General features: G+C 41.8%; 1 protein-coding gene across 4 annotated transcripts in view; it reads right to left on the bottom strand.

Moving 5' to 3' along the window:
• The window catches only part of obscnb (obscurin, cytoskeletal calmodulin and titin-interacting RhoGEF b), a 799,195-nt gene that overhangs the window by 153,643 nt on the left and 632,045 nt on the right, over nt 1-13,507 (bottom strand). For all 4 annotated transcript variants that reach the window (XR_015757277.1, XM_087987576.1, XM_087987577.1 and 1 more), the window contains one exon: nt 12,674-12,776. Coding sequence is in view for 3 of the 4 variants with exons in the window: in XM_087987576.1 (XP_087843702.1) it covers nt 12,674-12,776 (103 nt within the window). In the remaining variant the exon portion in view is untranslated. The remainder of the gene's footprint in view (nt 1-12,673; nt 12,777-13,507) is intronic.

Raw genomic sequence — 13,507 nt, 5'->3', positions numbered from 1 at the left:
CATCTATGTAAACTACACCATAAAATATAATTATCTGAAAAATTCCTTCATTTTTACACAGGTCTGGGAGCTTAAATTATTTCTCCTTTATCTTAACTAGTCTATATTGCTGGTCTCAAATCTTTACTGTGCTTCCACAATCATAATGTTCAAATGCAACTAAAGGAACACAGCAGTAAACAACAAAACATTCAGATTATGATCAAATTTGTGGGCAAAGCTAGTATTTTGTGAGAGAAACTCTGAAGGCCAATATGTCAACCCTAGGTTGTTACTACAATGGTTCTCAGGGTAATGTCCTAAGCCCAACCATCTTCAGTTGCTTCATCAATAAGCTTCCCTCTATCATAAGGTCAGGAATGGGAATGTTTGCTGATGATTACACAATGCTGAGTACCATTCACAACTCCTTAGATACTGAAGCAGTCCATGTCTCAATGCACAAGATCTGCACAATATCCAAGCTTGGGTGGTCAAGTGGCAAGTAGCATTTGTGCCACTCAAGTGGCAATCAATAACCATCTCCAACAAGAGAAACTCTAATCATTGCCCCATGACTTTCAAATGGTTTTATTAATGCTAACCAATTTAACATCAGCATTCAGCAGGTTACTGTTGATCAGAAACTGAACCACGCCAGCCAGATAAATACTGTGGCTACAAGATTCAGACACCAGGAATCCTGCAGTAAGTAACTAACCTCCTGGCTCCAGAATAATTGTCCATCTACAAGGTACAAGTCAGGAATGTGATAGAATTCCTCCCACTGCATCCTGAATGAATACAGCTGCCACAACTCTGAAGAAGCTTGACACCATCCAGTACAAAGCAACTCACTTGCTTGGCACCACATCAACAAACATTCACACCTTCCACTACCAACACACAGTAGCAGAATCATCAACAAGAGGCACTGCAGAAATTCACCAAGGCTCCTTACACAGCACCTTCCAAACCCAGAATCCCTGCCATCTAGAAGGACAAGGGCAGCAGATATATGAGAATGCCACCATCGAGAGGTGCCCCCAAAAACCAAACGCCACCCCGACTTAGGAATGTATCACCATTTTAGTGTTGCTGGGTCAAAATTCTATAACTCTGTCCCTAACAGCATTGCTAGTGTCCCTTGACTAAATGGACAACAGTAGTTCAAGAAGGCGGCTCATCACCTAGGGATGGACAATAAGTGCTGTCTCTGCCAGCAAAGCCTAAATTTCATGAAGGAATAAAAATAAATTCAGCAAGGCTCTTAACACTGCAGCATACAAACCTGCAATCTCTACCACCAAGAAGGGTAAGGGTAGTAGAGGCCTGAAAACACCACCACCCTCAAGTCCCCTGTTGATCAGAAACTGAACCAGAAATTTGAACCTACAGGTCAAACACCATCCTAAATGGGAATTGTCTGTTCACTGCTGCAAAATCCTGGAAGGTACATTTCTAAAACTCTATAACATCATTGTGGGTCTACCTGAACCCCAAAGACTACATATTTAAGTAGAAGTATGGATTATTTTGCAAAAATATGAATGTTAGAATTTCTTTTTAGTATATTTAGCTTTGTGATTTAAGCCCTTTATATAACCACCACAATTGCATATTTCCTGATATGAAATTTATACCTTTATTTAAAATGTAAATTGTCTCATTTTAGAATTGTACAGCATAGAAACAGGGCTTTTGGTCCCACAGGTCAACAAACACCAAACTACAGTAATCACATTTACTACACTTGGCGCATAGACTATTACAGATGTCCTGGCATTTTATGTGCACATCCTGATGCTTCTGAAATGTTGCAAACCTGCCTCCACCACTTTCTCAGGCACCATGTTCCACACTTCTACTATGGGTGAAAATACATTTTCTCAGATCCCTTCGAAACCATTTAATCCTTATCTAGATCTTCTGCCCTTCTTTCTTAGGCACATCTGCCATGGGGAGAATATTCTCAATCTACTGTCTATGATTTGGATGAAGGAGCAATACTCCGAAAGCTAGTGTGCTTCCAATTAAACCTGTTGGACTATAACCTGGTGTTGTGTGATTTTTACTCTCTCATAAATTTGCATACCTCAAATAGATCTCCCCTCAGCCTTCTCTGGTCCAAGGAAAACAAACCTAATCTATCCAGTCTCCCCTCGTAACTGAGACTTTAGCCCAGGCAACATTCTGGTGAAGTTCCTCTGCAACCTCTTCAGTGCAATCACATCTTTCCAACTGGGTGATCAGAACAGCACACAGTATTCCACATGTGGCCTAACCAATGTTTAAAAAATTGGAACTAGTCTCCTTTGCTTCTATATTCTATAACCTGGCTAATGAAGGCAAGCATCCCATATGACTTCTTCACCACCCTGTCTGCCTGTGTTGACACCTTCAGGGATCTATGTACTTGTACACCAATGTCCCTTTGTTCCTCAGTACTCTGCAGGAACCTACGATTCATTTTGTATATCCTTCCCTTATTGGACCTCCCAAAATGCATCACCTCACATTTAGCAGGATTACATTCCATCTGCCATTGCTCTGCCCAGTTTACCAGCTGATCAATATCATACTGTCTTCCTCACTATGAACAATTCCATCAATTTTCACGTCATCTGCAAACTTACTAATTATATCTTCTACAATCACATCCAGGTTGTCAATGTATATGACAAACAGAAAGGGTACCAGCATTAATCCCTGTGGTACAATGCTGGTCACAGGCTTCCAAACACAAAATAATTCTTCACTATCACCCTTTGCTTCCTTTTTGCAAACCAATTTTAGATCCGGTTTGCAACTTGTCTTGGAATCCAAGGGCTCTACCTTTTGGACCAGCTTTCCATGTGGGACCTTCTCAAAGGCCTTACTGAAGTCCATAAAAACCACAACAACTGCACTAGCCTGTACTAACTGTAGTAACCCTTTAAAAAAGAACTCAATTAGTCAGACAGGACCCCCTCTAACAAATCAGCGCTAACTATCATTGATCAATCCTTGCCTTTCCAAGTATTGATTAATCCTTTTCTTCAGAATTTTTTCCAATAATTTCCATACCAACGACATCAGCCTAAGTGGTTTATAATTGTCCGGCCTATTCCTTCTTCAACAAAGGAAATACAATAGCTATTCTCCAGTCATCTGGCACTTCATCTGTAGCTAGCGAAGTATTAAACATCTCCGCCAGGGGCCCAGCAATCTCCTCCCCTGCCTTCCAAAGCTGTCTGGGATGCATCTCATCAGGCCTTGGGAATATCTTTATGTCTAATAAAACATCTTATATCTCATCCTTACTAATCTTAAAGATGTTCAAGGATCTCCCCATCCTAACTGAAATCTCTGACTACAAATGTCTTTCTCTTCTCAGAAAGTATTCTTTTCAGACCTCACTCCTGTCACTGTTTCCGTGCACAGGCAGCCCCTTTAGTCTTTCCCTGGTAATACTCTTAAAATATCTTTACTCAGAGAGTAGTAAGGGTATGGAATGCTTTGCCTGCATCGGTAGTAGATTCGCCAAGTTTAAGTGATTTAAGTCGTCACTGGACAGGCAAATGGACGTACATGGAATAGTGTAGGTGGGATGGGATTCAGATTAGTATGACAGGGCGACGCAACATCGAGGGCCGAAGGGCCTGTACTGCGCTGTAATGTTCTATGTTCTATATATTTATAAAAGGTTTTGCAGTTTTCCTATCTGTGAAAGATATTTTGTGGCCCCTCTCTGCTATCCTAATTTCTTTTATAGGCAACCCCTACACACTCTTTGGAAATGCCTCCTCTGTTCGTCATGTGTTGTACCTGTCAAATTTCCTTCTTTTTCTTTATCAAACTCTTGATGTCCTTTGACATCCAGGGTTCCATAAACTTGCTGCCTTTGTCCTTCAATCTTAGAGGAACATGCTGGTCCTGAATTCTGACCATACTACTTCGAAAAGACTCCAATTTTCCCTCTTGCCTGTAAGTAGCTGCTCCCAGTCTACTTTTGCCAAATTATATCTAATCATATTGAAATTGGCCTTTTTCCAGTTTAGACACCTAACCTCTGCACTACCCATTTCCCATTCCAAAATGATTTTGAAACTATGGTTACTATCCCCAAAACACTTGCCAACTGAAACTTCAACCAGTTGACTGGCTTCATTCCCTAGTTTTAGGTCCAGCACTGCCCTGTTCCAGTAAGACCATCTCTATATTGACATAAAAAGCTCTCCTGGAAGCACTTCAAAAATTCCACTCCGTCTAATCCTTTTACACTCAGGAAATCCTAGTTAATGTTAGCAAAGCTGAAATCCCCTACAACTATAACCCTGTTTCTCTCACACCTTTCTGTAATTTACCTACATGTCTGCTCCTCTATCTCCCTCTGGCTGTTGGGAGGACTGTAGTATAATCCAGCAAGGCAATTACCCCATTTTTATTTCTAAACTCTATCCAGAAGGTCTCATTTGAAGAGCTTTCGAGGACATTCTCTCTCATTACTGCAGTGATGGTTTCCTTTATCAGTAATACAATGCCCCCACCTCTCTTACGTCCTCCACCTATTGTGCCTGAAACTTACATACCCTAGAATGAAAAGCTGCCAGTCCTGTCCTTATTTCAACCATGTCTCAGTAACTGAAACAATATCCATATTCCCACGTGCTGATCAATGCTGTAAATTCATCCACATTACTAGTCAAGCTCGTGCACTTGGATACAATCTAGCTTTCTGGACCTCCCATGTCCCTTAACCTGCCCATGTCTACTCTGCCGACTTGACTATCCTAGCACTCCTTCTACATCTGACTGGACCTTGTTCTGTCTTTACTCTGTTCACCATCCCCCTGCCAAATTAGTTTAAAATCTCCACAACAGACGAGCAAACCTTGAGCAACAATATTGGACCCGTTCTCGTTCAGCTGCAACCCATCCAGCTTGTACAGGTCCCACTACACAGAAACTGTCCCAATGATCCAAATATCTAAAGCCCCCTGAAATAGCTCCACAGAAGTCAGCATCTCCTCACCAAGTCACACTTTATTTACACATGAACAGTCCTTGACTTTAGTATTGCATTTTCAGACCAGCTATCAGAGTGCCAGAATATCTAACACTCCACTTTTTATACTTCAGCCAGAATGCCCAAATTAACAGCCCTAATCAAGGAATTCATATTCTATGATGTTCAGCTGCCTCATTACAATCACTACACCCTCCCTCTTACACCATTGCTTTAGCCACATGTTCAGCTGACCTATCTTCCTATACTCAGTAGCATGTGGCACTGGAAGTAATCTGGAGATTACAACCTTAACAGTCTTTCTCTTTAATCTACTACTAACTCTCTAAATTCCTGCTGCAGAACCGCAATTTTTTTTAAACCCATGTTATTGGTACCAACATGACTGTTGGCTGTTCACCTTCCCCCTTCAAAATGCCCTGCAGCTGCCCTGAGACATTCCTGGTCTGACACCAGAGAGGCAACATAATATTTGAGAGTCTCATTTGCTGTCACGGCGCCACCTGTCAGTTCCCTTTGCAATTGAGACCTAACACTGAAGTTATCCTTGTCTTTTTCCTCACCTGCTGTGGAGCAGAGCCAACTGTGTTACCACAAACTTGGCCGTTGCGGCTTTCCCCTTAGAGGCCATGCTCCTCCGAACAGTATCCAACATGGTATATCTGTTTTAGAGGGGGATAGCAAAAGGGGACTCCTGCACTACCTGCCTCCGCTTACTAGTCTTCCTGGTGGTCACCTAACACTTTTCTGCTTGTAAAGCTCTTAATTATGGTGTAACCAAGAAACCAAATCCTCTCCTCAATGAGGTTTGAGTGGGGGTGGGAGTGGGGCATGGTTAAACAATGCATCCTAGCTTCTTGTACTAGATTTTCTCCTTTGGTTTCTGCAGACCCAAGTATCCTAAATTCCTGCTCCCTTTGGCTTAAATTGAAGGAAATTAGTTGAGAGATGGTCCTGATCCAAATAGCAGGAGAAAGTGAGGACAGCAGATGCTGTAGATCAGAGTCGAGAGTGTGCTGCTGGAAAACCTCATTCCTGATTAAGGGCTTTTGCCTGAAATGTCAATTCTCCTGCTCCTTGGATCCTGTCTGACCTGCTGTGCTTTTCCAGCCACACACTCTAGACTTTGATCCAAATCGCCCCTACTGAGAAAGTACGATTGTAAAAAAAAAACCCACAACTCAGCTGCTCTGGTAGCATCGGTGGAGAGAGAAATACATTAGATGTTTTATGTCCACTGTGGCTCTTCTGCAGCCTGTCCAGCACTTTCTGATGGTGTTTTAGATCCCAGCATCTACTGTACTTTGCATTCATTTTAGTGTCATCATAGTGTCCTAGTAAAACAAAAGTGTCTAATGGGAACTGGAAAGAAAACTCCATTATCTTGTCTTACCTAGCACAACATTCCTGAGTGTTGGAGGTCAACCATTTCAGCCCCAGGTATGACAATTTTATGGCATTAAGAGGTTATTTTGTCCTGATTTTTTTAAAGAGTGGTTTTAAGACAGAGGAGTTGAGCTGTCTGTTTGGAAATCTAATGAAGTAAACAGCTTGTGAAGCCTTGGGTTTTTATTTAAGTTGGAATAATAAAAGCAGTCTGAATGAGCGTGGTCAAGCTCTCACAGAAATAGGATTTTTAATTTCATAGCTTTTCAGTTGAAGTTTGTTACTGGGTCTGTTGCTGCAGTATATCTCTCTCTCTGCTAGACTTTCTCAGAATTCTCTTGATTTCTTTTCCTCCTGGGCTGCTGGAGTTGCATGTGAGACAATCTGTTTTCTGAATTTGCCTTACTGCCAAGGGTGTGTTTATGGAATATTACTATATTGGAACAATTACTGTTTGATAGCTAACTAATCTATCAAATACTTTAACAAGAATGCTTCCAAATAAACCTGTTGAACTATAACCTGGCATTGTGTGATTTTAAACTTTTTCCACTCCAGTCCAACACCGGCACCTTCATATCACGCTTAACAAGAGGGTATAAATAAAGTGTGTTTTGTTTCAAATCTGGTAATTTGACCAATCAAATTGCATATGGAATGTAGTACCTTATATTTACCTTTAAAATAAGAAATTAAGTTAGGGTCTACCCTATCTTCTTAATATACTTTGTGGTGGTTTGGTCTGGTCCATAACACAGGTCTTTACTGCAGGAGCTTCTTAGGTTAGTGTTCTTGAACCAACCATCTTTAACTGTTCCATTCCAACTCCAAACTGCAAGAACTGGGATTGTGCTCCCTGCTTGAACATGGATCCTTGACTTTCTGACCCACAGACTGCAATCAGTCAGGAAAGGTAACAACACCTCCTCCATGATAATCTTCAACACAGGTGCCTGATAAAGCTGCCTACTCAGCCCCTTACTATATTCCTTATACACTCACGATTGTATGGCCAAATTCTGCTCTAACTCCAGTTACAAATTTGCTGATGGCATCACGGTGGTGGGTCGGATCTCAAACAATGACAAGACAGAGTACAGGAAAGAGATAGCTTAGTGGCATGGTGTACAGACAACAGTCTCTCCCTCAGTGTTAGCAAAACGAAGCAGCTGGTCATCGACTTCAGGAAGTGGAGTGGAGGATACACGCCTGTCTGAATCAGTGGTGCTGAGGTGGAGACGGTCAAGAGCTTCAAGTTCTTTGGAGTAAATATCACCAACAACCTGTCCTGATCCACCCATGTCAATGCTTTAGCTAAGAAAGCACACCAATGCCCCTACTTCATCAGAAGGCTAAGATAATTCGGCATTTCCACAATGACCTTTACCAAATTTTATAGATGCACCACAGATAACATTCCATCCAGATGTATCACAGCTTGGTATGGCAACCAGTCTGCCCAAGACCACAAGAAATTACAGATAGCTATGAATGTAGCCCAGTCCATGACGAAAACCAGTCTTCCTTCCAATGACCGTGCTTCGCGAAAGCAACCAACATAATCAAAGACCTCTCTTACCCCAATTGTACTCTCTTCCACCCCATTCCATCAGGAAGAAAATATAAAAGTTTGAAAACACATACCAAAAATTTAAAAACAGCTTTTTCTGTGGTGTTACTTATGAACGGGTCTCTTATGATCTTTCTCTGCATCTTCTCTGTAGCTGAAACATTAGATTCTACATTCTGTTTTATTACCCTTATGTACTTATACAATGTATGATTTGCGTGGATAACATTCAATACAATACTTTTCACTGTATCTTGATGCATGTGACAATAATAAATCAAATCAAAATTATCAATGGCATTTTCTCCATTAGAAGATTAGGTGTCGCTGATGATTGCATGTTTAGCACTATTTGCCTTTCTTCAAATAATGAAAGAGTTCATCTCGATATGCAGCAGCTCCCAGAAGACACTCAGGCTTGGGCTGAGAAGTGAAGAGTAATAATTGTACTACAGAAGTGCCAGACAATGATCAGATAATGATCATCTGCTACAAGAGGGAATCTAACCACATTCCATTGACATTCAAGTGAATTATCATCGCTAAAATCCACACTTACAATTTCCTGGGGAATCAACATTGACCAGAAACTGAACCAGTCATGTAAATCTGTGATTGGTTCAGACATGAGTGCTTGGCAGTGTTGCGCATCCAGTGCATCATCCTTAAACACTTCTGCCAACTCCAACTAGACCCTACCACTAAGAACACCTTCCTCTCCCCATCCCTCTCTGCCTTCTGCAAGGATCGTTCCCTGGGATAGTCCATGGTTTGTGCAACTCTCCCCATCGACTCCCTGAACCCCCAGCTACCTTCCCCTGTAACCGGAAAAGATGCAAAATCTGCCGGTACACCACCCCTCTCACCTCCATCCAAGGCCCCAAACAGTCTTTCCAGGCAAGACAGAGCTTCACCTGCCTTTCTTCCAACTTAGTTTACTACATCAGGTGCTCCTGATGTGGTCTTCTCTACATCAGTGAGACCAAATGTAAACTTAGGGCACAGTTTGCCAATCATCGCAGCCAGCCCCGCAGGTGCCCCAGTCACCGCCCATTTCAATTCCTCTTTCCATTCCCTTTCCGACATGACCATTCTTGGCCTCCTCCATTGCCACAACAAACCAAATCGCAAATTGGAGGAAAAACACCTCATCTTCCGTCTGGGCAGCCTACAGCCCTGAAGACTCAACATTCAGTTCTCCAATTTCAAATAACCTCCCTTCCCATCCACCAACTCCCTTCCCAGCCCCTCCCCATCTCTTCCTCTCCTCCCTGCCACCAACCGGATTTATTCCTTCCATTGACAAACCAGGTCGTACCCTCTACCAGTCATCACCTATCCCACTTCACCACCTTGCCCCCACCACTTTATCTGCAGCTCCCCCTATACCCACCCTCAGTCCAGAAGAAGGGTTACACCCGAAACATCAATTTCTCCACCTCCTAATGCTGCCTGGCTGGCATGTTCTTCCAGTCTCCTGCCTGTCCTTCAGTTCACAGGCATACATGGAGTCAAGTGCTTTCAATTTGTTGGTCAAAGCACAAGAGATTATTTAGGCAGCATCTGTTTCCATTCATATTTCCAGCAGTTGGATTTCAGGTTATTCTGGATAATTTTGCCATTAATCTTCTAGGACTATTTAAGTTTGTCTGTGCTTTTACAGGATTTACAAATTGTAATTGAGTGAGTGGAGTTTTGGATTCAGCCATCTAGGCATAGGCTTGAAGTCTCTCCCTAAAATTCTCTGCCTCCACTTTTCTTTGACCCTTTGTGACAGTCCTTTACACATAAACCTGACCAAACATTTAGTCAACATTCCAAATGGGTCTTTGACTTGGTGTCAATTTTCATCTGTTAACGCATCAGCGAAGCATTTTGTTCAGACATGACTTCCTCTTAACAAAACCATGCTGATTGTTGTTGAATAATCCCTGTCTCTCTAAATGCAAATAAATTGCTTCCAATAATTGCCCCCACCATCGAGGCATACTGACTGGCCTGTAATTCATGGTTTATCCCTTGCTCTCTTCTTGAATAACGGCACAATATTGGCTGTCCTCCAGCACTGCTCTTGTGGCCAGAAAGAATTTGAAACTCTTTGTAAACACCCTTGCTATTTCCTCCCTTGCTTCACTCAGCAATACAGAGTACATTTCATCTAGCCCTGGAGATTTATCTTGTAAACCGGCTAGGCCATTGAACGCCTCCTCTCTGTTCAGGCTAACTTCTTTAGTGATATCACAAACCTTCTTCTCAATTTCTATAACCATGCCCTCCCTCTCACCAGTGAACACTGGCCCAAAGTATTCATTTAGAAAACTACCTATATCCTCTGACTCAAGCACAAATTACTAATGTGACACTTAATGGATCCTACTCTTTTCCAGATTCTCCTTTTATCCTTAGTGTACTCATTGGATTTTCCTTTTCTCACCTGCCAGTATCCTTTCATTACCCTTTTTGCTCTCCTAATCTTTTTAACTTTTCATTTGCACATTCTATACTCCTCTTGGGCTTCTGCTGCTTTGAGCCCTGACTATCTGCCTGAAACTTTTCTTTTTCTCTTAATCCAAGGCCGTATATCCCTCCATGACCAAATTTCACAAAATTTGATAGTCCCACTCTTCTTCTTTATTGGTACATGTTGGTCCTGTACTCTCCATATTTCCTCCTCGAATGAATCCCACCGTTCCGAGACAGATTCACTTGGAAGTATGTGGTCCCAGTCCATTCTGATCAAATCATTTCTGGTTTTATTAAAATCAGCCTTCCACCAGTTGAGAACTTTGAGATCAGGCCTATCACTGTCCTTTTTGTTGACGATCTTGAATCTAATAGACAGTGAATTGGGTAGTGAATCCCACAGCCCTTTGAGAGAAGTGATTTCTCCTCGTCTGTTTTTAAATCTGCAACACCTTTTCCTAAAACTGACCTCTTGTTCTAGATTGCCCAATATGAGGAAACATCTTTACTATGTCTGCTCTGTCATTCCCCTTTAGCATCTCTTATATACCTTAATTAAATCTCCTTTCATTCTTCTAAATTTCAGAGAGGTGAAGTCTAAACAGCTCAATCTCTTTTAACAAGACAAACTTATCAGTGGAAACAGTCTAGTAAACCTCCTCTGAATTGCTTCCAACACAACTACATCCCTCTTGAAAGGGCCAAAACTGTATAAAATACTCCAGATGCGCCCTCACTCGTGCCTTGTAGAGTTGAAGCAATACTTCCCTATTTTTATTTGCTGATCATTTGGCAATAAATGCCAAAATTCCATTCACCTTCCTTCTCACCTACTGTAACTGCACACTAGGTTTTGCACTTTGCTTCAGGATCCTATATTAAACTCCCAGCGATGTGATTGCTCCTTTTCGTTTTTAAGTTGTACCCATACTGCTGCATTTGAGGAGCCTTCTAAGATGTCATTTATCCTTACTGTTGAAATAGATGCACTGATCAAAATTGCAACACCTCCTCTTCTTTTACCTCCTTTCCTGCTTCACCTGAAGACCCTGTATCCTGTAATACTGACCTGCCAAACCTGCCTCTCGTTCAACCATCTCTCAGTAACAGCAATCATACCCGCATGTTTTAATTTGTGCCCTCACTCATCTGCCTATTTGTCAGACTCCTAGCAAAATAAATACCATGCAAAATTGTCAAACTTTCTTGTGCCTTAACTGGCCCTATATGTCTTTGCCTTCTTGACTCATTTTAGATTAGATTAGATTACCTACAGTGTGGAAACAGGCCCTTCAGCCCAACAAGTCCACACCGACACTCCGAAAAGCGACCCACTCAGACACATTCCCCTACATTCACCATGACTAATGCACCTAACATTATGGGCAACTTAGCATGGCCAATTCACCGAACCTGCACATCTTTGGACTATGGGAGGAAACCGGAGCACCTAGAGGAAACCCACGCAGACACGAGGAGAATGTGCAAACTCCACATTTGCTATATTTTCTAATTTGGTTTGTTCATCTCATCCTGCTGAATATTCTCTATGGATCCCACTTCCCTGCCAAGTTAGTTTAAACTCTCGCCAATAGCACGAGCAAACGTCCTCACAAGGATACTGGCCCCATTTGGTTCAGGTGCAGCTGTCCACCTTGTACAGTTCCACCATGCCAGAAATCTAAAGTCCTTCCTCCTGCATCATCTCTCCCACAACACACTCATCTGGATTAACTCCTGTCCATATTCATTCATATCACCATTCTTTAATCTATGTCCTAGCTCTCTAAATTCTGCTCATCATCCCTTTTTCTACCCACGTTATTGATACCAATATATACCACGATGTGTGTCTGTTTTCCCTCCCTCTTCAGAATGTCCTTTAATGACATCCCTGACCCTAGCATGAGGAAGGCAACATACCATCCTGGAGTCTCTTTTGTGGCTGCAGAAATGCCTTTTTTTTCTCTTTAGAATTTAAGCCATAACCACTGTAGCCCTGCCATTCTTTTTCCTCCTCTCTTGTGCAGCAGACCCAGCCATGCTGCTAAGAAGATGACTGCCACTGCGTGAGTCAGACCTTTGAAAATCTAAATGATCAATTTCATCCTTATAATTTTTGGCTATATTCAAGGAATTCTAGAAATGAATTATCATAAATGAAAATCTCGTTTCTGGACAACTGAACCGTTTCTGAACAAGATTTTCTCTGAATATTGAGCTCCCAGAACTACATTTAAAACAATGAAATTACTGATGGAACTTACCTTCAATCATGACAACTTGGTCTCCTCTCTTTTCTGGAATCAGAGCAGGAGCCTGAAGATACAGCTCTGCAACATCTCTGGCTATACCCAGCTTGTTAGTAACCTGGGAGGAGAAAAACAACAACTCAGATTCATAAATATAAACTAGAATGGTGGCATTGTTTATTACGTATTCTGCATTATGAAGCTGCATTGTTGAAGGCATTTTAATTTTTGTTAGGATGTACATCATATTGACATATAGAAGGGAAGAAGAACATAAACAAAGAACCAGATGGGTGGTAATTAAATGTCAGCAGGGAGTTTGGAATTTGCATTGTAACCAAAATCTTTCAGACTTCCACCTATACATGTTCTTATGATGACTTCCAGTGCATTCAGCAGTTCCATAATATTCACACCAATGAAACAGAAAACATCAAGCTGGAGGGTTTTTAAAATTTTCTTATGAGACATGGGTGTTGCTGGCTGATGAGCATTTATTGTCCATCCCAATTTGGTGGTGAGCTGCTGTCTTGAACCACTTCAGCCCACATGCTGTAGGAAGACACAAAATGGGTTGTGAAGGGAGTTCCAATATTCGATCCAGCAACAGTGCAGGAATGGCGATATATTTCCAATCAGGATGGTGAGTGACTTGGAGGGGAACTTTGGGTGGTGGTCTTCCCATATATCTGTTGCCCTTGTCCTTCTGGATGGAAGTGATTATGGATTTGCAAAACGCTGACAATGATCTTTGGTTAATTTTTGCAGTGCATCCTTTAGACAGTACACTGCTGCCACTGAGCATTGGCGATGAAGGGAGAGGATTATAGATGTGGTGCTAATCAAATG

The sequence above is a fragment of the Chiloscyllium plagiosum genome, unplaced genomic scaffold (assembly GCF_037043375.1).
Source record: "Chiloscyllium plagiosum isolate Xiang-an unplaced genomic scaffold, Cpla_swu_hap1 HiC_scaffold_5, whole genome shotgun sequence".
NCBI lineage: Eukaryota > Metazoa > Chordata > Chondrichthyes > Orectolobiformes > Hemiscylliidae > Chiloscyllium > Chiloscyllium plagiosum.
The sequence above is the reverse complement of the archived record's forward strand: the minus strand, read 5'-3'. Positions and strand labels throughout refer to the sequence as shown.